Below are 23,381 nucleotides of genomic sequence, written 5' to 3'. Positions count from 1 at the left end.
TTCTTCATTGTGTAGCTATTAGATGTAATCACCCTCACGCTGTAATAGTACCAGTGTAAAAAACACATGAATTTGTCTGTGTGCACAAAAGCACACCAAGGTCAGGACACTGAGCCTCTGAATTTGTGATAACAGACAAAGCAAGGCACATACACAGAATTTTCTGAAAGATAGTTCATTTGTAGAGGATCCAAAACAGCATGGGAGGAAAGCTATAGGATGTCCCCAATATTTCATTCACGGGCTGTGGCTTATAGCCCCCCGAAATGCATTCTTCCCCTGAGGATAGGAGGATTCAGGATAGGAGAGTGGAATACATGGTGAAGTGAACACTTCCTGTGCATTCAATTTTGGGTTGTAGATGGCCCCCCCAGTTTTTGGTTCTGGAACTTAGGCTGCCTCACTTGGAGGCATGGGTGCTGGGGCTGGGACTGGAGAGAGAGAGCGCTAGAAAAGTCAGCTGACAGCATTTCAGACTGTGACTTCTAAACACTAAGAGCTGATTCCCATTTCCTTTCTCCCACTGCTACTCGCCTCCAGTGTGCTTTACCTCCTGCTGCCATGCACATGGTCTGTCACAGAAGCGTGGGTTGTATTTTTTTTCTAATTTGACTAAGAGCATATTTCCCAATCTAAATCCTTAATGAAGACAAAAGGCCTCTATTGCAGGGTAGGAAGATACTAACCCGAAACATATTATTAGCTGGGAAGACTCATTCTCCTTATGTCCATGTTTTTGAATGACTTAATTGAAGAAAAGAGGTATCTTCTGATAATAGCTTTTTGCATAGGGCAACAGTGAGGGTGGAACGGTGGCGATGCTGTGATGCCGGCTTTCTTGGAAAGCTTCATTAAGCCATTATTAAAGTGATTGTAACCAATTCTGTTACAGATTCAGAGTGCTTTGATATGCTAGTCCTTTGCATAGCAATCTCTCATGGGAGAAAGGAAGTGTTGTAGAGGCTCTGCATAGTCGATTTTTGATCGGTCTTCCATCAGGTATTGTAAAAGATGCAGCAGAAGGGAAATAGTTGGGTATTGTCTGGATATTGTTCGTGTACACTTGCTAGGAAGTGGACAAGGTAGCATATACCTTTTAACTTTATTACCTCTTCTAACCTATTCCTCTCTAACAAAACTGCCAGATATTCCTCTAAAGATTATAACTTGTCTCACTTCTGTCTTGTCCTCTCTCCTGAAGCTCTCCGTATTGAACTGTCTCATTTCTCCTGCTTACACAGGTGATTCTTAAATTGCTTGACCAAAAGGTTTCAGGCAGCTGGAAAAGCACAGAGTGTCTGCTTTTAAAAATGAAGGAAGGGATGAGGGGAATAAGGCCTGGGAATTGTGGTCCCTTCAACTTAACATCAATTTCTAGAAAAACATCAAAATGAGTAAAATATTTCTAAATGCTTGGAGGAGCCAGGAAAACAAATATATAAAGAACAAATGTGTCAAATCAATGTAATTTCCTGCTAAGATAAAGCCTTACAGAAAGGAAAGAAATAGCAGATGTCATACTTGGTGTTATTGTAGGGCTTTTGACACTGTTTCACGTGACATTGTAAAGAGTCTCAGAAGACAGTCATGGCAGCATGGACATAAAACTAGATTTAAAACCATGTTTGAAGCATTTAGCCAAGAGTCACTGTCAAAATAAAAAAGTTATCGACTATGGCTTGCAGAGGGCTCTCTTTGGCACTGCCTAGTACTTTCATTTGCAATTTTACTGATACAGGGGTTGCTTGTTAACTTCACAGGTGACTTCAGACTGAGAGTGGATGCAGTCATGCTGGGGGCTAGGTTAGAGATAAAAATCAGTGAATGATGCACTGTCATTCTGCAAGAGATTTAAAAAAACATATAGCTTATGTTAGAAGACATAAGTCTTTTTAGTCAATGTATTACTAAAGGCTTGTGAAAAGTTAACATTTAAAAATGGTGGGGAAAACACATGTGACTAATACTTAAATGTCTGGTCCTTATACGCTGTCATTTGGTAATAGAAGCTTTAATTTGTAGAACTATTTCTTCATTTATTATTCAGTCATGGGGTATTCTTTTCTTTTCTTTTCTTTTTTCTTTCTTTTTAACATTGGAGCAAGTCCAGTGAACCTTACACAGTTCTTTACTCTGTCCCTAGAGCAGCAAATCTCTGGCTCAAAGTCAATGGAGTTTTTGTCCCAGCAGAGTGTCTACATGTGGTTGACTGTGATTTCTTCTCTGCAGAATTGCATTTCAGGGCTGTGGGCTAGAGTAAGGCAAGGCGTAATAGTTAAAGCTGGACAGGTTGGCATCTATGCATTTGGTATTTATGGCACTTGTCCAGATCTGTGAGCTTGCTCTTTAGATGAATGTTGTCATCAGATAACTATAATGAGGCTGTTCATACTGTAGTTTTGGAACAGTGCAGTATAAAAGTCTTCAGTCTGCTGAGAGCTAGAAATTTGGCTGATCTTCAGCTTACAGTGTATAAACACATTCCTCTTCTTTTTTTTATTTTTATTTTTCCCACTTTTCTTTCTCCTCCCTTCCTTCCCCTCAAGGACATAGACTTCGTCTATATTTTTCATAACTGCGTGAAGCTAGAAAACCTAACGGATGCCTGTGCCGCCGCCGCCGCCACCACCTCCTCCTCCACCACCACCTTCTGGAGGGCCCCCTCCACCACTGCCTCTGGTAAGATTGACTTTTCGTATCTATTAGCAAAAGCTCAGCTATAGTAGCCAGCTTAGGGCCCCCAGATTTTTGGCATGGATATTCATAGCAAATATCTGGGGCAGATGCTTGTTTTGCTGCCTTTTGTTCTTCTGTTCATTAGAGCAGTGGTCTCCAAAGTGGGGTGCGTGAGGTAATCCATTGGGGTGTGGGAAGAAAATATTAGAACTTCAGTCATATACGTGTATAATTTATAAAATATATGTATACTGGGGTGCCTGCTCAAAAATTGTTTTACTGTTCGGGGTGTGGGACCAAAAAGCTTGGAGATGATTGCATTAGAGTGCATGTGGTGAGAATTTAGCATTCGTGAATACTCCAGCCACAGAGAACTCATTTTTGTATTGGTAATGTGCAGGTGGTAAGTGTTAATTTCTTCATCTTTCTTACAGCTTCTGTTAAGACTCACAGTGTTCAGCTGTAGGTGTTGCTCTTTCTAGCACATGCCGTCTTCCTGGGGATACAGCACAATATGCTTTTATACATGTGCAGGAACAATTATGGCTTGTAACAGATCATTACTCTGTGTGTCATGAAGTAGAACATGTGCCCTGCCAGCCTATTTGCAATCAGAGGGATGCTCTGAGTGGAGTTTCAGGGTATTACATTTTCGTACCTTCACAGTCAGTGATTGTACCTGTGATAAAACATGTTTAAGTCATTCCTTTTATTCTGCAGTCATTTGTTCATAGCTTGTTTCTGCACTGAAATTCTTAGACCATTTTTGAAATAGTGAAACCTGGCATGGTTGTGTTCAAGACATAAAACCTCTCCTGACTTTTTTTCATATATTTTTCTGTCAGTGCTATACTTATTTGCAGTGTATGTTAGTCCCTGTAGCAAAACAGTATGTGATACTTCAAATGTACTTCAAAATATTGGGGTTTTTGGGGGGTTTCTTTGTTTAAAATAACTGTATTTCTCCCTTGAACCCTCTGGCATCTCTGCCTGTTTTGTTCCCATGAAGGTCTTTTGATTTTGTTTGATAATGTTCTTATGTTATCTTCTTCCAGAAGGAGGTTTCCTTGCATATTTCTCTCTGCTACTTTCCAGACTGAACCATTTTGTAAACCTCTCCATGAATTGTGGGGGTGAAGAGGAGGAAGATAAAGACAGCACATGAAATAAGCAGTGCTTAATTCCTTTTCTCATTCTGGCTTAACTTTGTGCACCACAAGCAGTGTTTTCAATTAGCAGCTCTTCTGGGTTGGTACACAACCTATAGTTAGATACTGAAATTAGTGGACTGAATTTTGTGAGCAACTTAATGCCCCCAATTTTAATTGCAAGGGTTCTCATCCTAATAAATTTAGCTCAGTAAGTATCAGAGACATTTTTAGGCTCCTCTAATATATGCTGATTGTAGAAAACTTGAGAAAGCTAGAGGACACCTAAGGACCACTATGAACAAGTTTGGTTTTTCATTTCCCCTCCTTTTCTGACGACTAAACCCACTACTATGATACGGTTTTGATACAAGAAGGCTTATAGTGTATTTCCATATTTTACTTAGATCATTCTATTTCAAATGTGATCTTCTGCATGTAAGATATACAGAACTTAGGGTCAGCTTTTTCTTGGTGATGTGATACAAACCAAATGTATTTCTAATTAATGTCTGATATTAAAGCCTTCCAAGTGAAAAGAGCACGTGAACCAACTTAAAGAATTAGTGAAATAATGTGACAGAACATTGTTGTTTTTCTGTAACAGCAAAAGGATTTTCCCCTGTCAAAACTGAATCAGAGAAGGCTAATTTTGAGAGGATCTGTAGTCTGCCTGGTGAGTTTGGCAAAAGCGCAGTATGAAAGTCAGCTCTCCAGTTGGTGCCAAGTTGCAGAGTAAAGCCCTGTAATTGGGGAATCCATGAAAACTTGCTACAGACCCTATTTTCTTTGACTAGAAAGCTATTTTCTAGAGCTTGTCATCTGTCTTTTACAGCTGCTAAACTGCCCAGCTGTTGTTACAGCTGCTAAATCTACAGTTCGAGGATAGGAGAAGAAAAATTCTGTCAGGCACTTAGGTTTAAGGAAAACCTTCAAACCAAATAAGTTTTATTTGGCCAACACCTGGAAATGTTCCAAAGTAAACAGTAGTGTGATTTTTATTATACTGTAATATTTATAATAATAAACTGTTCTTATCTCAACCCATGAGTTTTCTCACTTTTGCTCTTCTGATTCTCTCCCCCATCCCACTGGGGCGGGGAGAGTGGGTGAGCGGCTGTGTGGCGCTTAGTTGCTGTCTGGGGCTAAACCACAACATAATTAAAAATAAACATAACATTTACATGTTAGCAAATAAAAGTTAGGTTTTAAATGCAGTATTGATATGCAGGCAATCCACTAGTTTAACTTACTTGATTTAGGCTGAAAGAGAAATGTCTCTGTGTAGGTAGAGGTTTTAGAATCCTGTCTAATCTTCTGATACTAATGCATGGTACTGTAGTCTTGTCTTTTCTGATTATATTGATAATAGCTGTACCTTCCTCTTACTTTCATTATTAAGATATTTGTAGCAGAAATAGTCACTACGTTACCTTTTTTTCCCCTGTATATTGTCTTAGTGAATATTATAAGCCATGGTCCCAAATGATTTTTCAGTCCGTACTTCATTGAAATCCTAAGCACTGTTGATACTTGACCTTTTTGTACTATCAACTCCCTCTTAAGGCGGAAGGCAGTTAGGTTCTTTCTTACTATTTTCAAAGATTTTGGACTTGCAGATATTCTGTAAGTATTTGTACCAAATTCTGTTCACAGAAGTTGTTGCAAGGCAATACTAAAGTGATTTGGAGATGGTATTTAAGACACGCTAGGAGCCACCTGTGCCCAACAGCTGAAAAGTTACTGGCTGTTAGAGTGTACTTAAAACGAAGTGGCTTTTTCAGGAGGGAATGGTAGGGTATCTGCAATCGCAGATGTAGGTGGCTAAGTCAAAATGTAAAAATAGCTATTGGATTAATTGAGCATGTCTTCAAATGCCTGCCTTCCGTGGGTCATAGATAAAGATGAGAGGGATGAGTAGGCAGAATGAAACTGTGCCCCAACTTATTTCCTGGCACTGGCTTAGAGAATTCAGATCTGTAACTCTCTTTGCCCCTCCACCCTAATAAAGAAAACTTAGAAAGGAGTCATTAGGATGTCTGTCCTAAAGCTCTTACAATTTTATAGGCACATGTGTATCACATTCATAGTTTTTTGTTTGGGTTTTTTTTTGTTTGGCATTTTGTTTGGTTGGTTTTTAAGCTTTCTGCTCCTGAAAAACTTATTTTTATTCCCCCTCTCTTTCTTTTTACGCCTTTTGCCTTTTAGTTGGGCATATGAGCTATGCTGGTTAGTTTTGGTTTGTCATATTTCCTGGAGTAGATACCACCATTGAGACTGATTAAAAATTTTCTGTTTAATGTCCCAAGAGAGGATCAAGAGAGAATTTTTATGTGGAGTGGAGGCTGCTCACTGCTATGCAGCCTTTGTCTGTACATTTGAATTCCTAATGTTAGGATCAGTCATCACCTATTAAAATGTTAATATTGAAGGAAGTGTGTATGTGTAGCAGCCCTGCTGGGTTGTGCCTTATTCAGAGAAGATATTTGTTTAATGATTCATATGTTTGTGGAGTTTAAGAGAATACTTCTATTCTCTTTAGAATTGGTGTTATTAAAGTCTTAGCATAGAAATTAAGCCCCAAAATATCACAGAGAATCAAATGATTAAAGGCAGTAAAGTAGCACCAAGAGTTTATTTGCCTTATCGGCATACTAAAAACTGGGAGAGCAGGAGAAGAAAGGAACATGCTTACTTTGGGGAGAGAAATGTGAAACTTGAAATAATGGTGAACACTAGACTGGCATGTAGATTAATCTTAATGATTACTGTATCCTTATTTAGTTAAAAAGAAAAGGAAAGAAATAGAATTGCTGTAGTAGATAAATATATGTCAGTGTTTACCAGGTTATTCTGACATTATTTTCTAGTCTTGTAATAAAAAACTCAGACGAGCAATTCCTCATGGTATAACACTGTGATAAATGCATAATTTACACAGAGGTAGGATTCCCAATGTTAGGGAAAACATCAGCTGATAGTTTTCCTTGTGGGGATGGGGTGTCTTCCCCTCCTTCATGCAGTTGTCAGAGTGCAAACCTTGTTGAGTTGTTTTCCTCAACCTTCCCAAGAAATTCAGGGAGCCACAGTGCTTCTCTGAAGTTGTGTGGGAGTTGGTTTTGCTCCTATGACATTTAGTACTACTGTGCTTTGGAAAAAGAAAGAAAAAAAAAAAAGCATATGTAAAACAGCTTGGCTGAAGATACTGATGATATGTGGTATTTTGATTTGGTCTTACCAAATATGAGAAAGAGAATGTGCACATATAAGTGTGTGTGTATGCATAAATGTGTGTGTGTGCCTGCTAATTATTTATTTTTAAAATGAAGCTAATTTCTCAAGTTTTTATTCAGACTCCTAGGCGTACAGACATAACACTGAAAGCTTAACAGAATCATGCATAGTGCCAATTACAAAGTATTTAGGAATGTGTTTATTAAAATTTTATGTGAGCTGTGAGTAGGATGAGATTTAGTACTTTGTCATGAAGTCCCTAGGTCAGGAGATATTAAATCATAATATTTATTGCTGCTAGGTAAAACATACTGGAGCGAGGGTGCGGACTTGGTAATCTTGTTGGTGACTGGTCATCATACAGACTGTGCTAAGGACTGGGCAAGGTACAGCTGAAAACTTTGAGTGCTTTGTTCCAGCCAAAATAAAGGAACTGATTTATAGTGTTTTAATAACGTATCACATCTCCCACCAGTCTGCTTTCATAAAGGAGTGAGAGGGAATTATGTGGAAAAAATGCTGTGTCTTTGTGAGGTTTATCTGAGTTAATTTTCAGACAGTGGAAAATGTGGGATTGGATAGCTATGGCGTCTCAAAGTGTTGCTGCTGTAGCCTTCTACTCCTGTAGCAGCAAATACAGAAAGGGTAAGTGGGAGCTATGAAAGGGGGGAAGATGTAAAGAAAACATAAATACTGGGTTGTCATTGCTCTGTATGTTTCATCTGGACAGGTACGGAGGCATGTACTACATATATTCATACATGCTAATCTTCTTGAATGCTTTACTTGGGTCACCACTTCTAACGTATTTAGGTGGTGAGTTCTGTTTTGCAGGTTTCCTCATAACATAGTGTGTTGTACATGTTGTCTGAACGGAAGGGAAAGCATTTAAATTTATTTTTCTTATTCTTGCTGTCTGTGTTTCAGCTGTATAATTTTCCATGTAAGTATGAAAACTGGAGCATGTCACAGAGGTACCAGCTGTAAATGATCAAGCCCAGGTACTAGAAGCAGCCTAGCTGCAGAGAGCTAATAGCTTAATTTACCATTCTAATCACAAGGTAATACTTCCCTGAAAAATCAGTACCCCATCTGTAGGGTATGTGGTGGCTACATATTAAATTCCGTCTGTCAATTATTATTGTGCGTGTAGCCTTTTAATTAAAAGAGAACCCCGAATTATAGCGACACTTGAGTTGGACTTCTCTGTGTGGCTGGAAGGTGACATTGCAAGAAATGTTAGTTTCTCACTGTTCTCCCATCTTGGACTGACCGTAATTTTGCGTGGTTGCTAAAAGGCGTTTCAGAATGATCAGTAGCTTCTACACAGGTAACCGGGTAGCAGAAAATGGCCTAGTGTTCTTAGAACTGAGCGAGATTAAATCGTGATATGTGTAGGTTGTCACATGTTGAATATTTTGTTATCACTACTCATAACAGCCCTTGTCATTCTGGGGACCCTGCTATGGTAGACAAAATAAAAAACGGTAGTGTCACCAGCTCCCACGGCAATATTTTCAGCCTTGTGCTGTTTGACATTTTCATTGCAATGCCGGGGCCTCAGGTTTTCTTGTTTATGTAAGGATTTTCACTTCTGTTTTAGCTGATGCAGAGGAAATCTTGCGAATTTGAATACTAAAAATTTAGAAATCACAAGGTAAAGTTCAAAATTATTTTCTGAAGCCAGCTCAGAGTGTTTTTGGCATCTGACTTGTGATCTTTCTGAACTGCTGGGAAACAATTTTAGAGTAGCTTTGATTTTTCTACTGCCTCCATTTTGGTGGCTTCTATTACGGCATACTTTCTTTCAGTGAAGGAACAGCCAGAATTTATGTTTAAAATGTGGGTGTCACTAAGTTAAATACCCACAGAAAAGCTGAATGGCTCAGTAGGTATAAATCATCATATTGATTCTGTTGCATTTTTGCATTCAGGTACAAAAATTTAGCAACCCACACTGGAAAACTTTAAATACACCCCTGTTAATAAGCCCACTGCTCATTTGCAGCAGGAACAATTGAACCTTTAAGTATACAAGATTTTACCTTGTCTGATGGGGTGGTGCTAATGTAAAATGAAGAGGGCTTTTATTGAGTGCAGTGGCATTGATTGCTGGTGGTGTTTGAAATGAGCACTGGAATATAGATGTAGAAGAGAGTCACTCCTGCTGTGCTATTTTATCTTTTGTTCCCTGCCATTGTGTTTACTGGCACACTTCAAGCAGGTAGGTGCTAGTGCAGAGCAGGCACCGTTTCTGCTAGCACTGAAACGCCTCATTATTTGGGACTAATGCCAGGACTAGGCAGTGGCTAAAATGACGGGAAGAGGTTTGTAACAACTTTTGCATAGTACTTCCCCTGCTAGAAGTAGAGGAACGAGGCTGGTGTAGACGCAGCCTATCTAAGTACACACATTGCTCGATGACCTTTTCAACCCAGCGGGTTCAGATTGCAGAACTTTGTGCAATGGAGACTGAGATCATGGTTAATCATTATTGTAGATGAAATCGTGGAACACTGGTCCTGTCATTCTCTTAAAACAATTACTTCATTAGCTGCCAGGAAGCTATTTGGCAGGTCCCCTCGTGTGGGTTCCCTCAGAAAAAATGTTGGCTGGAGAGTGACCCCTTACATGGGAAGCGCTTGAAGCTCAGCTTGCTAGAAGGCTGAAAGATTGCCATGTTTACCCAGGTAGACCAACTGCCAAGAATTAATTAGTTTCATCCTATGCTACACAGCAGAAACACACGAGGTGGCTCTGATCTTGTGATTGACTGTGCAGGTGGAGTCTTGCACCGTGGTGAGGTTTCCCATAATTAAAAAGCTTTAAATCAGAGGTCAGGGCTCTATTGTGAATAGATGAACTAAAACTCGCACGTACCAGATCTTGCAAGCTTCTTTATAAATGAACATTTAAAATACTTAAAAAGAAGTCATGTGCTTTGTTGTTGAGGCTTGCTGGATTTTTCCTTAAGCTGGACAGGGGGATTGTTTTGATTGTTTTATTTTGCATTTGACTGTGCATGAGTGTAACCACACCTGATGCATATTTAAAGTAAATGCAAGAAGGATGACAGTCTTTTTTCCCCACTGTACTTCTGTTTGTGACTTGCTGGAAACTGGGTTTATTATTTTATTATTTTAATAAGCTCCTGGGTTTTGTTGCAGTTGCATTTCTTGGCACATTCCTGGGGGACACTTCAGCTGCTGGTTTGAGAATTCTTTGTAAAAGCCTCTTGCCTGCTGGGCAGACTGCTTCTGCTGCAAGTACAAATTTGTGAGTTCTTGGTGTAATTCTAATCTAGTAATAGTGGATTGATTTTAGGAAAACAAGTTCCTCTGGCATTTCCGATTTCATACTGGGCTACAGATGCATAGATGAATTTTATTATCCTATGCTATGTCAAGGGAGACACACTGGCTACCTTACACTGAGATTTCTGGTCATCCTCCATATTCTACCTTGTTCCAAAACATCATTCTTTTAATAAAAAATTATTACATTGTAGTTTGTTTGCATCTTCTGGCATCTTACTGTCAATATCTTTTTTCTGTCAGTTCTGTTTTTGAAAAGGATGCAGTCTCTTAAGAGTTGAATTAATTTAAATACATTAGTCCTGATGCTTACAGGGATCTCCTTATGGAGCGCTTATGGTCAGCAGCTTGTGATTAAGTGGAAGGACATTATGGAGTAAGTTGCAAGCAGGTTTCCCCTGTTCTTAGTCCACTTTTTTTCATCAGTAGTGTCCCCAGAAGGGTATTTTAGCAGGATGTTGCCCCTTACAGCCCCTCACTCTATGTCTGTGCCCTTGAAGACTGTTGTGAGCACCAACCCTGTGCCTGGCTTTCCTTCAAGGGAGTAGGAGCTTTATGGCTGGATGGGAACCCAGTCATCATCTCTCCTTCCGTGCTCTCCCACTTGGAGAGCCTTGCTATGCCATATGGATGACGAGAACACTCATCATCCTTCCTCAGATGATTTCCCAACCCCAAACAAGCTGTGTTTTCCTCTCTATATTCTTAGCCATCTCTGGTGTGACGCACATACAGCGTTACGCAGCTAGCTTCACCTTTATTGTCCTCCTGTCCTGAACAATCCATTTTTGTCTACCCCAGAGTTCCAGTTATTGTTAATATAGGAATAATATTTAGGGGTGTTTTTGTTATATTTCCAGTTGCTCAGGCTCTTCCTTCGTGCTTTGCATCTCCTTGAATTCAGGTCTAGATGTTTCAGTTGTCTCTCACTGTTGATGCACGGTTTCTTTGGCCAGACTTGGCACTGTCACGTCACTGACTGCATCGCCTACGCAGCTGTTGCTGGTTTTGCCCCGTCTGCTGTTCTGCATGCTGGTTTTAACTGCCCATTGCCATGTTTGCAGACTTCTCCTTTTGCATTTCTTGGTTTAAGTTTGGTCTCTGAATCATGTCAGATTGGGCACCAGAGAAGGCCAGGACTGGCCCTGGAACTCTTGTTTTCATGAACGTGTGTCTCTGATCAAGCATCCCTTATCTTAGTGCTTTCTGTTCACCTTTCTTTGCCTTGCTGCAATGTGTTTCCCCTTCCTTAAAAGCCAAACCTGAGGTGTTGTGTGCTACGTTGGTGAAGATCCCTTGCCTCAGCCCGTGTCTGTGCAGGTTTGGCTGGCCATGGCAGAGAAAAATAAGAAAGCAAGGGTTTGTTAAGGGGTGTCCTCAGACTCTTCTTTTACTAAAATATACACCGTGTATGCCTTCTGCCAGTATCTGTGCTTGATCTCTGCATTGAATCCTTTTTGTCTAGGGGGAGAAAATTGGGCAAGAGGAACGGAGATTGACACCAGATTCGCAGAAATAAAGGAAATTGTCAGTAATGGAGAGACAACATGGGACAATTCTGCCCATAATAAAGTACTGCGTGTCAAATTGATTTTTTTTTTTAAATTTTATTTTATCAGTATATGTCTCACAAAATGGATAGTTAGGGATAAGCTAAATGTATTTTTACTTCTTTTTTTGTTTTAGTTTTTATATCTAGTTCAGATAAATTAACGTATTTTCTACACGGCTGTGTTTCCAATATTTCCGATAAAAAGTCACCAGGAAAGGGAATCTACTGTGATGATACAATTCATTACATGCTAGGAGTATAAATACTCAATACTCTAAATTCTCTGAAATAAAAGAGAATGTAGTGTCTTTGGATGGAACTGTGCTTTATTTTATCTTACTTTATGGCTCCTACCTGTGATAGAGCTGGAGTACTGGACCCTCTTTTCCCAATTAGCTGATGGGTTTTTTCTGAAGCAAAGGTCCGCGACTGCCTGGCTACTGATTGTCCAGACAGCTGGAGGTACATTTTTGCTGCAGCTGTCACGTTTATGAAGATTTATGCTACCCTGAAGTATTTTGCAAATTCAGTAAATTCAGTAAAGTAATTTAAAAATCACAGTAAATATAACCCATTTATGGGACAGTGTATGTATCCACTGTGACCTGAACAACCTTCCCAGAGTCCAGAGGATTTCCCCTTTTCTGTGTGCAGGGGTGCTCTTTAAAATCTGAAAAATAATAATTAGTAGTTCCCTATAATTAGTGCTACTATGAACTTTTTCAAATGCCTGCTGCTTTCTGCATTTACATCGTTTTAGTACCTGAGCACATACACCTCTTAAATATTTTAAGTATCATAGGAACCCAGAGGGTAGGTTGATGTAAAGTGATTTTCCCAAGGAGATGCAAGTATCACAGCAGTCATGAACCCAGACATGGAGCTCATTGCAATGGATTTCTGTCAATTTTCTTGAAAAAAGTCTCTGATCTTAATTTGTCTGGTACAACCCAGTTTAGAATGTTAAGACTGTGATTATTCAGGCCGAACCTTGTGTGGTCCATATATAGAGTGTAAACAGAATTGTTCTGCTAAATAAAATTATTCACACTGAAAATGGGAAAAAACTGTTACAAACCACTGGCTACCTCCCCACTGCAAGGTGTATTGCACGTCAGCAGGTAGCTCTGTGTGGGTCCCAATGAGTCGTGCTTCACAAAAAGCACTTCTGCCAGAGAGGATCTGGCCTTGATCTGAAGAAACTGATAATCTGCTGCCATCTGCAGCCCCGTGCTGCGGGGAGCGGTCACTCTGGCTGCTTCCATACGTGCTGCTTTCTAATCGGAGCTTGTCTGGCGGTGTCTTGCATTAATTCACCAAATACCTGTCTCTGCTGAATCAGCAGATGCTGAGTCCTCACCACCATTTCCCTGTAAAGGTTTGTGTGTTGTGCGGGCAGACCACCCCTCAGATAGACTTCAGGGCTGACGGACCAGGCTGAGCTGCTAAAATCCAAGCGGTTTCCTCCAACTTTTTGAATACCACATTGGCTCTTTACTGTGCATCTCCAGTTTTTCAACGTAGTTTTGAAGATCTGGAGGCCAGAACTGAACTTCTAGTTCCATTTTTGCTCACATTCTTTTTCTGAAAGGAAAAAATACGTCAGGGGAGTGCACTGTCCCTTCTTGCCACGACACTGTGCTGGGAGGTCAGGCGCACTTGCTCCTGCACACTCACCGCTGGAGCCTGCTGACAGGTTCAGGCTTGTGGCACTCTGATGGATGTAGGCTTTCGTTTCAGAGGTACGGCCAGAACTTTTCATCCAGTAATTTTCAGTTTTACATTTGTATATTGTGTATTTTTTTTCCCCAGTGGCAGAGGAACGCTAAGTTTTGGTTTGTTGTTCTTTTCAAATGGCCTCAAGTTGCAGTGATTCGGATCTCTATGTATAACCATGCCATCCTCGTTACTCATTTCTCTCCCAGTCTAAGTTACCACCTGCAAGTTTTGAAATTTTTATTTCCATCATTGATGGTTTACACTCTGGAACATCACTCTAAACGTTGTGATTTGATGGTGTTTTCCTGTTTACGGGTACTTTGGAGGCCTGTCAGGTAGCCCAAACATTGATCCTCTATACTGTACCGAATGGAATAGCTGAGGGTGTAATTTAGGACACTGAAGACAAACGTAGTGGAGTTTGGCGAGATGAGAAGGGAGTAGATCTCTCATATTCTGCCTGTTTACCTGTGTGGTTTGTTCTGTTCTGTTTCCACGTATGTATTGAATGTGCCATTCTTTATGTCTGAAATGGTAGCAGAAAAACCTAATGGTTACTAAGGTAATGAGAACCCACCGATTCCCTTACCGATTCATGTAAATAACGTATGGAATTTAATTTCACTCTGTGTTACCTGAGGCAGCTCTGGCATCTGATAAAACACACGATCTTCACATTCTTCGCTGCTTCCATTCTGATTTTCATTGAAAGATTGAGATGTTTCTCTTTCTGTAAACAAATGAGGCTGCCCTGTGGATGGTGTGGTAGAAAGCAGCCTCAGAATTGCATTCTTTGTCGTGCAGCTGTTTTTCCTCTGTGACTCCAAATGCATTTGTCTTCCTGTTTAAACACTTCTATTTCATGTCATCAGGATTGAACATCTGACACCCATAAAAGTTCCTGTTTATTTTTTCTCTTGATACGCAGCTTACACATTTGGTTTCTGTTGTGCTATGTATTGCAGGCATTGCATGAGAGTGAATCCCACATCAATTTCCTAGTCAAAGGAAGGTTCCTTTCTGATTGTGTATCAAAAAGCAATATGGTAAAAACACGAATTTGCAAACACAGGACACCAGTAGATGAGTGGGTGAGATACTTACCTGGTGAAATGATTCTTGACAAGAATTGTCAACAGCCTTGGGACTGCAGGCAGCAAACAAGAAATCCGAAGGAGCTCTGACCGCTGTGCCACCAGGCAACACTACACCCCAAACCATCTTCACGTTGTAATGGAAAAAGAGAATCCGTATCGAGCTACTCAGCAGCTAATCCATCACCTGAGTCCACCAGGCTGGGCATGGGAGATTGTATCTCTTACGTATTTGAGGAGGAAGAAGGAACAGCTGGGGCGTGGGATGGAGTTGTGCTTGAAGAAAGGGCATCTATTGTAAGAGAAAGGCAGCTTGTTACACTGCATCATGGGCCTGCAGAACAGTGCTCCTGCCTTTTCAATACTACGAATTATGAACAAATTAGTATCTTTGTTAAGTGTTAAAGTGATACCAAGTCATGGGTCACTCACAAATATAAGTTGCCACAAGTCAGGTATTTTAGCCTCATAGCTATTTGGATATCAAGACTTGATATTCCAATATATATTCCAATAGCCTACCTGCTCAGAGAAGTAGATCAGGGAGGTGAAGTGGGCAGCTAGCATAATATACGGACACTTGAACCCGGAAACGAAAACACAGCTGCTGGATCTAATTTTAAACATAGGTCTTGATCAGATCCCTGTAGATCCCAGTTGTCCCACTACAGTAAAGTCGTTAGTGGGAGTAGAGAGGCGTGAAGTTCAAGATACTGGTAAAAAGCTTTTGTGAGAAGAGGAGTCACCCTTGTTCCAGTTATGGTATTTCCATTTTTCACAGTAAGTATTGTGAACTTGTAGAAAATATAGGTGGAAATAGTTTCTGGCTGGTACATGGTCTAACGCCGCTTACACAGGCAGCTTTTCTGGGTTGTCTCCGTGGGCAGTGGGACTCGCTGTCCTGAAAGCACAAGGGCAGGCAGCGCTATTTCAAATTGGGAAGCCATGTAACAAAGTAGGGTTTTTTTCTAATATTTTTAACTAATACATGGTTACAGTGTCAGTCACAAGATTATAATTCTGAGATTTTACATCAGGTGTCAGGAATGCAGCTGGCGTTAGCAGCAATCTGGAGCTCCATCTAGTGGGGCTCTGCAAATCTAGCTTTTTTCTTTTTAGCAAATACAAAAATAACCACAAGTAAGATTGTACTGGTGTAATTCTTCATTTAGGATTCACAAGTTAGGCATTTCATTAATTCAGCAGCTGGTTAAGTATTTTCAAGGGTCTGTTTTGCTTTCAGAATGCTATTTCCAAGTTTGGTTGTTTATTTTAAACTGTGACAATATTGTTGCGCTTTATTATGACTATGATGCTAAAATTAAGGGCTATGGAAACATTTCTGGTATTCATTCTCCTTAGGAGGTTAGCTAACCTACGGGAACTTGCAGTAGATGTGGAAACATTCAGCACATTGCTCCTCTGGCAGGATTCTCCTCTGTTAGACCACTCTGTCAAGGCCCAAAGTTTTTAAAGATTTTTTTTTTTTTTAATAACAGGAAACTTGATGAAATATATTCTTATTTCATAAAGAATAATTTTTTGTTTGTTTGTTTGTTTTATTACAAAACTTTAAACTACAACCTGACTTCACATTTACAGACCTTGGTTAGGCTGGAAATGTTACTAAAATATAATTGGGTTGTTCTAAAGACAGTCTACTCAAACTGGTGTAAATCTCCAATAGAGAGAGGGAGAGTCCAAATTAGTTAGTGATCACATTCAAATATAAGTGCAGTTCGCATTTATCTGTCTTTTTTTTCCTGAGGCAAAGTGGATAAACCAGGGAGATATTTATTCTAAGGAGGCATATAAAATCTTTGTTGTAAAGCATTGTAAATAGCATGAAAAGGGTTATGAGAGAGGCAGTCAGAGCTGGAGTTGTGGGGGAGAGACCACAAAGAGCCAAGCAAGAGGTCCCGTTTCATTTAAACACGCCCCCAAATTTCCTTTATTCCTATATTAGCACAGCTAGTATTAGAATTGTGTTACATTTAAACTTCCAGCTTTCCTGCCTCCTATACACCTGAATGCTGTTCTTGTGGATTCGACTCAAAGGCTTTGAAATGACAGCTGCCAAGGATGGTTTATTTCAAATCTTCTATGCCATGTTTGCCTCTGTGTCCTTTCTAAGCATGCATTTTTGCCTGTACCTCCCATATAATGCTCTTATTGTCAACAGGCAAGTTCAGAGATACCAAAACTGCGGAAGGAAGACCAAAAAGCACGAAACGCACTGTTAGCTGATATCCAGCAGGGAACACGCCTAAGAAAAGTGACTCAAATCAATGACCGCAGTGCACCACAGATTGAAAGTAAGTATGTGCTCCTGAGGAAGGCCCCTGAGTGAGCTTTGCTGAAGCCTCAGCTGGGGAGGTCAGCTGGACCGTTTTCAAATTGAAGGGCAGGTTTGATGATCAGCAAAGCCTGCATCTTCAAATGGCTTTAGGACACAGAGTAGGGAGGGTTTGATTTTCTAAACTTGCATCCTGCTCTGCGATCAGCAACTACTAATGCTTAATAATAAGCCTGTAATGGGATATCACTTTAACAGGCATTCATTGTCCAAAAAAAAAAAAACCCAAAAAACCAAACAAACCAGGAATGATGAAGTACTTGAGAGTTACTCAGTAAAATAATTCTTCAAGTGGAATTGTTGGCTCTGGCAGCAGAATTGTTCTTTAACAGATAAAAAGAACAAAAAATGCCAAAAAATTCTGGAAGTATAAATTTAATGTTGTCTAACACAACTTCTTGTTGGTGTCATTATTGATATGAGATTAAAAAGCACCAGAGTGTGCTTTGCTCTTGAGATATGGGTCAGAGTAATGGTAGTTTACTCTACTAGCAGTAACTTTCCTTGCTGAGCCTGCTTAAAGAGGGAAAAGTCTGGTCTTGGCTATGTGTGTTGGTGCCAAGTCTTAGCAGTCTGAGGGCATAAATGAATTTATGATACATCCTGGGGTTTTTTATTCTTTTTAACAGAACCCAAAGGAACTAACAGAGATGGAGTTAATCCAGCTATTAACAAAGGCGGCTCTCAGCAGCCTCTGGGAGGCTTGTTTGCTGGTGGCTTTCCTGTTCTCAGACCAGCAGGCCAGAGGGACATGCCGGGTAAGGGCTTCATTTGTATGAAGGAATAGCTGGAGAGAACTGTGATTTGGAATAAAAGTGCTTTGGGGTTAGCTTTAGTGGTTGATTTTTATTGGCCTTTTTTTCTGAACCCTCAGTTCATCATGTGACTATGGAGGGCTCAATTAATAATGTGCTTGAAATCGTCTTTCTAGATCTCAGATGCCTTTTTCCTTAGAATGTAATAACAAGCTATCTCCACACTGGATAGGAAGGAGATCGAGTAGATTGTTACTAACATAACTTTTTCCATTAGTTTAATGAAAACTTTTAATTGTGCCTCAAATTGTGTTGAGATCTGATCTTATCAACTTCAGCACAAATGGGGAAGAAATCTTATTTCCTTCCCTCCATTACCGTGTATTTCTATGGTATTACGGGCTTGTGTGTTACTTTCAAAGGTTCATATTTCAGATTTTTGCCCTCTGGATTTTATAAAGTACAGCTTTGATCCGTCAAGGTTATTTATTGATCTGAAAAAGAAGGTTATTGCTGCTTCATGAAGACAGGAGGAAGGCATGTGTGGGAGCCCTACTGCTGCTTTCACCTCAAGAAGTGCCAGCATCAATGAGGGGTGACTTTTAGAGTCACAGCAATGACCTCTGGTGCTGTTGGGCAGCTGCTGCTTGCTCAGGCAGCACACAGCGAAGTAGGCATTTGCAGGGAAAGACAGAACTTGGCTCTACCTGCAGGGTTGTTTTTTTTTTCCTGGAAGGCAAGCCCAAGATGCACAGCACTGCTTGTGACTGGGCTTCCCCACATAGCTTCAGCTGCAGTAGCTACTTTGAGTTGTTCTCAGATGTGAATATAGAACGAGATGCCTTTTTTGACATCTTGCTTTGTGAAATCCTTGACATTTACTCAGGAAATTACATTATGTAAGGTCAAGAGTCTTTGGGCATTTGCTGTTGAAAAGGAAACATTTGTACCTGTGCCTCATAGAGGCCTTTGAGGCACTACTTTTAAGAACTTGGCTTTTATCCATGGGATTGAGATGTCTGTGTAACATTTGCATGAATTTTTTGATCTTAAGGAAGTACTTGACTTCAAGAATGCAAGCTGGTAAGCGTTAATCTACTTGTGTTGTCTGAGGCCTTTTCACTAGGACTCTTGATTCCTCCAAGCAGGTGGCTCATCCATGTTCAGCAGGCTGTACTAGGCAGACAAGGCTGATATGAAGGACCCCAGGCTTCTGCAGAAAAGCACCTTCTCCTTAAACTATTTCTTTCTGCAGAAACTGAGGAACAGGGAGGGGAGCAGGGTCTCTCAGCAGATTGTCATGTAACTAAGCAGAGTCCCCAGTGCGCACTGGAACACATCCTCTCCCAAGCCCCGTTACACCAGGGGCAACCTGTTGGGAGATGCGATGTTTTGGTAGAATTAGTTTAATCGCTGAGGGTAACCACTGGGGAGAGGATGATGAAGAGCTTGCTCTTTGCACTGTTGTATCTGTGAGTGGGAATGAAATCCTGATGTATAACATGGGATACCTGTTTTTCAGCTGGGAGGCCTGGGCAGCTTCCTGGAGTCCGAGCAGCAGCTCCCAAGCCCTCCGCCCCACCGAACAGCAGCGTTGCGAAGGCGAGCAGTAACCCCTCGCATCCAGCCGAAGGCCCAAGGGCAGCTGTCCTGCCAGAGCCCCCCAGCATCTCCCGAGCCGGAGCCAGCCCTGGGCGTCCCAGCCTGCCCACCCCGCCTCCACCACCTCCTGCTTCCAGCAAACCTTCCCTCACTTTCCCTCCTCCTCCCCCTCTCCCCCCTCCAGCCGAACGCCCTCCCAAGGGGGTGTCCCCCAATGCTCCTACTCAGCCCCTGCTCCCTCCTCAGCCCCTGCTCCCCCCTCAGCCCCCTCTCCCTCCTCCTCAGGCTGACAAACCCACCAAGTTTCAAGCAGGTGCTTCACAGCTGCCGCCGCCTCCTCCTCCTCCTCCCCTGCCACTCATGCCCCCCTGCGGGTTTCCAGGCAGGACAACTGATTTCTCTGCTGCTGCTTCCTCTCCATCTGAAGGAAGGGACTGTCCACCACCCACACTGCCCCCCCTGCCTCCTCCTCCTCCGCCACACACGCACTCCCTGACCTCAAACAGGCTCTCCTTTCCACCCTCCCCAGCCTTTAACAGCGCTCTCAGCAGTGCTGACGTGCCCCCTCCGCTGCCCCCCAAGTCTCCCCACTTGCTGTCACAGTTCCATAAGCCAAGCAGTATTCAGTCGCTGCCGCTTCCTCCCACCCCCGGACTCCCTCAGCCCGCAGTGGTGGCCGAGACTAGGAAGAAGAGACCTGGCCGAGGCGCAGGTGAGAGCAGCGTTCGAAGAAGGGAGGCTTCCTTCTCCCTTTGCCTAGCGGGGGAAATGGCCACTGGTGGCTGGAGAGCTTGGAGGGGTGGGGATGAAGAGCACGTGTAGCAGGAAGGTGGCATCCGTTGTCTGGGAGGAACACCCGTAGGTTGCAGGGCACATAATGAGCACGTGAGACACCAGGTTCTTCTTAGCACTGGGCACTCACATCTGTGATTCTTGGAAGGAACATGCTGATCAGTCAAAGCAACGTTTTAGGACTGCTGGGCTTCTTGCTTTCGTGTTGGCATTGGTGTGCCTCCAGCAGTGCGATGACTGAGCTCGTGAGTGGTGTCCTAACAAGTCTCAGGTAGGACAGCAGAGTGTGCCAGATCTGCAGCTGCTCGAGTGCCAGCCTACCTGTGACACCCCTCTACGCTGCACCAGTGCAGTCTGCAGCAACATTGCTAATGGCTGGGAAATGTTACAGGAGAGATTAAAACAAATATGGGGCAGCTACGGCCATAGATGAGCAAATATGAATGCAGCCCTCTGCTTTTCAACAAAGAGGAGCAGCCAGTGCCTCCTGTGATCAAGGTGATAGCCAAAGGTTTCCTTAACTGCTTGGGAAGTGGGGACATTGGCTAGTGTTTCCTTGAGCAGATGGTAGAAGGAACTTTTATCAGACTTCTCTGCTATAATGAAGATGATAAAAAAAAAAAATGAGCCTAGATCTGCGTGGGTTTGAGAAATGGAGACAGCCACTTAATAAGGAACATCTGAAGAGAATGTTCTGTACCCTGTATTTTAGCAGCCACATGTCAAGAGAAAGATTACTGGTTCCCTTTGACAGCCATGGGAAAGGCCACGTAAGTACAGTGGATCAGGCGCTTCGTGATGGTGATTAATGCTGCTCAGGAGTTGTCTGATGAACGGTTATTTTTATTGAGATGCCAGTTTCTCACAGTGGTTCAACTTCTGAGGTTTCCATAAAATTAGCCTGCCTTTCTCTTGGCTATCTAGGGGGAGAAGCAGTTTTGAGAGGCTGTGAACTTGGAGGCCTTGGGCTCCCTCTCCCTGGCACAGTTCCTGTGGTAGGGCTGCCCAGACGATGTAAGCTTTGCAGGCTCTAGCAATTCCTCAGTGAAATGCACAAGAATAGTGGTAATTCCTCTGCACAGCTGCCAAAGTGTCTGGAAATTATTTTCTTTTAGAGAGACCATGTAGTGAGGTTGGTTTGGTTTTTTTATTTCTTAAAGAAATTGCTTGTTCTTGTGAAAGTGGAAAGAGAATCTTCCCCTCTAGACTGGGGCAAAACCATGCTTCAGTCAGACTTTCCCTAGAAATAGCAAGCCCCAGCCAGCTCCAGTAGTGACTTAAATGTAATGCTTATTGCTATAAATCCACGGTCAGGCTTCACAAGCAGCAGCTCCAAAATACCCTACGATAGCTGGGTACGTTTGCCCCAAATATCGCATTTGTTCTACACTCCCTCCGCTTCTGTGCAAAGCTCACTGTCAGGTTTGTTAAGCCGTGATGACGGTTATGTACTGGTGTGCTGCTTCTTTTCCAGGAACTGGTGCTGGGAAGCTGGCCGTTCCTCCGCAGCCACCAGCAAGATCACCAACAACTGAACTCACAAGCAAGTCTGGAGTCTCAGCCTGGGCTACAGCTCATGACCCCTACCCACCACTTAAAAATGGAAATATGCACATCATTGGTAATGTCATGTAAATTAGAGCTCTTAGCCTTAGGTAATGATTTTAGTACAAAAGCCTGTGCGTGTCTCAGACCTCAAAAACTCATTCGAGACTTCCTCATGACAACAACAGGGCAGCATAACTAGAACCATAAGAAACATTTTTGTACAACCTTATATGATGAGAGAAAATGAAGGCTTTTTCAGAAAGGTTTTGAATCATCCAGCAGACAAGAAAAGCATGCACTACCTGCAGAATTATTTAAGATTGTGAGACGTTGCTGTAGCATGCTTATATTACTATTCTTAAAACCAGTTCATGGACATTTAGTAGCTTCAATCCTACAGCGCAGAGACTGCTAAGAATTATTTTAGTGGTCTGATGAATTGGCCATTCATTCTTGCTTATAGGTAAATGGCTTGAAAACCACCTAGGAATACCTCTACTACCACAATATCATCAAGGCAGAAAACTGGAACGGAGCTTAACTTTAGTTAGTACCAGGCAGTGTTTGAAATTAAGCAAGAAAACCTGGATGGCTCACAAATGTACTCATCAAGGTGGTTTATGTGGAGTGAGCCACTATCAGTTCCAGGGGAAGATGAGTCAGCAGTTTTAACTGAAATTACCTGTGGCATTTTTTTTTTTTAAGTATATCTCTAACAGTGCATGATGTTTATTTCCCTCAAACTTCCCAGATGACTTCGAATCTAAATTTACTTTCCATTCTGTGGAAGACTTCCCCCCACCTGATGAATTCAAGCCATTTCAGAAAATATATCCCAGCAAGATAGCTAGAGGTAAGTGTGTAAACATGGGAAGGTCTGAAAATTATCCACTAGGATTAAAAACGGGGAGTGAAAATAAGAAGAGAAACCAGCATGAACGTGAAGAACTGGGCTGCTAGCATCGGCACAGAGAGCAATGGGACTTGCTACAGTGGTAACAGGGACCAAAGATACAATGAAAAGCACTTAATTACTTTAAAGTCTTAGTAGCTAAAAACAAAATTATGTGGCTTGCCATGCAGCCTGTGGTCTTTAGGTTGTTCAATTTGCAGAGCCCTAGGTGTTAAAAACAGTGATGACCCATAAACAGACTTAGGTGGCTACTGAGTTGGGGTTTTTTTGTTCATGGACTTGTGAAATCACAAAAAGTGACTTGATCTTCCATCATGCATTTTCATATAAATCCTATTCATGGTGTTTTACACGCCTGAATAACAAAGGGACTTGGAACCTGAGCCTTGTCAGGAAAGTAATGAATGACTGAACCTTACTTTTCTTCCCCCTTAACTTAGAAACACTGCTGTAAGAGCAGACATTCACCTCTCCAGCTTTGGAAACTGGTATTTGAAGATGTCGAAAGATCTCATGCCCATACTCTGCTTTTTATAAAATCCAGTCTTTTCTGTATTATTGGGTGAACTGTTTATCTCCAACTTTTCATTAAGATGGTGGGGGTTTTTTTGTTTCCATGACTTTTCATAGCAGCCTCAGTCCATCTAAATCATTCACTGTATGATCTGATCAAAGACT

General features: G+C 41.7%; 1 protein-coding gene across 2 annotated transcripts in view; it reads left to right on the top strand.

The window, feature by feature from the left end:
- The window catches only part of WIPF3 (WAS/WASL interacting protein family member 3), a 37,915-nt gene that overhangs the window by 12,025 nt on the left and 2,509 nt on the right, over positions 1 to 23,381 (top strand). For both annotated transcript variants that reach the window (XM_064444335.1, XM_064444336.1), the window contains 6 exons: positions 2,547 to 2,679; positions 16,920 to 17,052; positions 17,723 to 17,851; positions 19,371 to 20,162; positions 21,717 to 21,863; positions 22,542 to 22,643. In XM_064444335.1, the coding sequence (XP_064300405.1) occupies positions 2,602 to 2,679; positions 16,920 to 17,052; positions 17,723 to 17,851; positions 19,371 to 20,162; positions 21,717 to 21,863; positions 22,542 to 22,643 (1,381 nt within the window). In that variant the 5' untranslated portion in view covers positions 2,547 to 2,601. The remainder of the gene's footprint in view (positions 1 to 2,546; positions 2,680 to 16,919; positions 17,053 to 17,722; positions 17,852 to 19,370; positions 20,163 to 21,716; positions 21,864 to 22,541; positions 22,644 to 23,381) is intronic.

This window comes from Phalacrocorax carbo, chromosome 2 (assembly GCF_963921805.1).
Source record: "Phalacrocorax carbo chromosome 2, bPhaCar2.1, whole genome shotgun sequence".
NCBI lineage: Eukaryota > Metazoa > Chordata > Aves > Suliformes > Phalacrocoracidae > Phalacrocorax > Phalacrocorax carbo.
The sequence above is the reverse complement of the archived record's forward strand: the minus strand, read 5'-3'. Positions and strand labels throughout refer to the sequence as shown.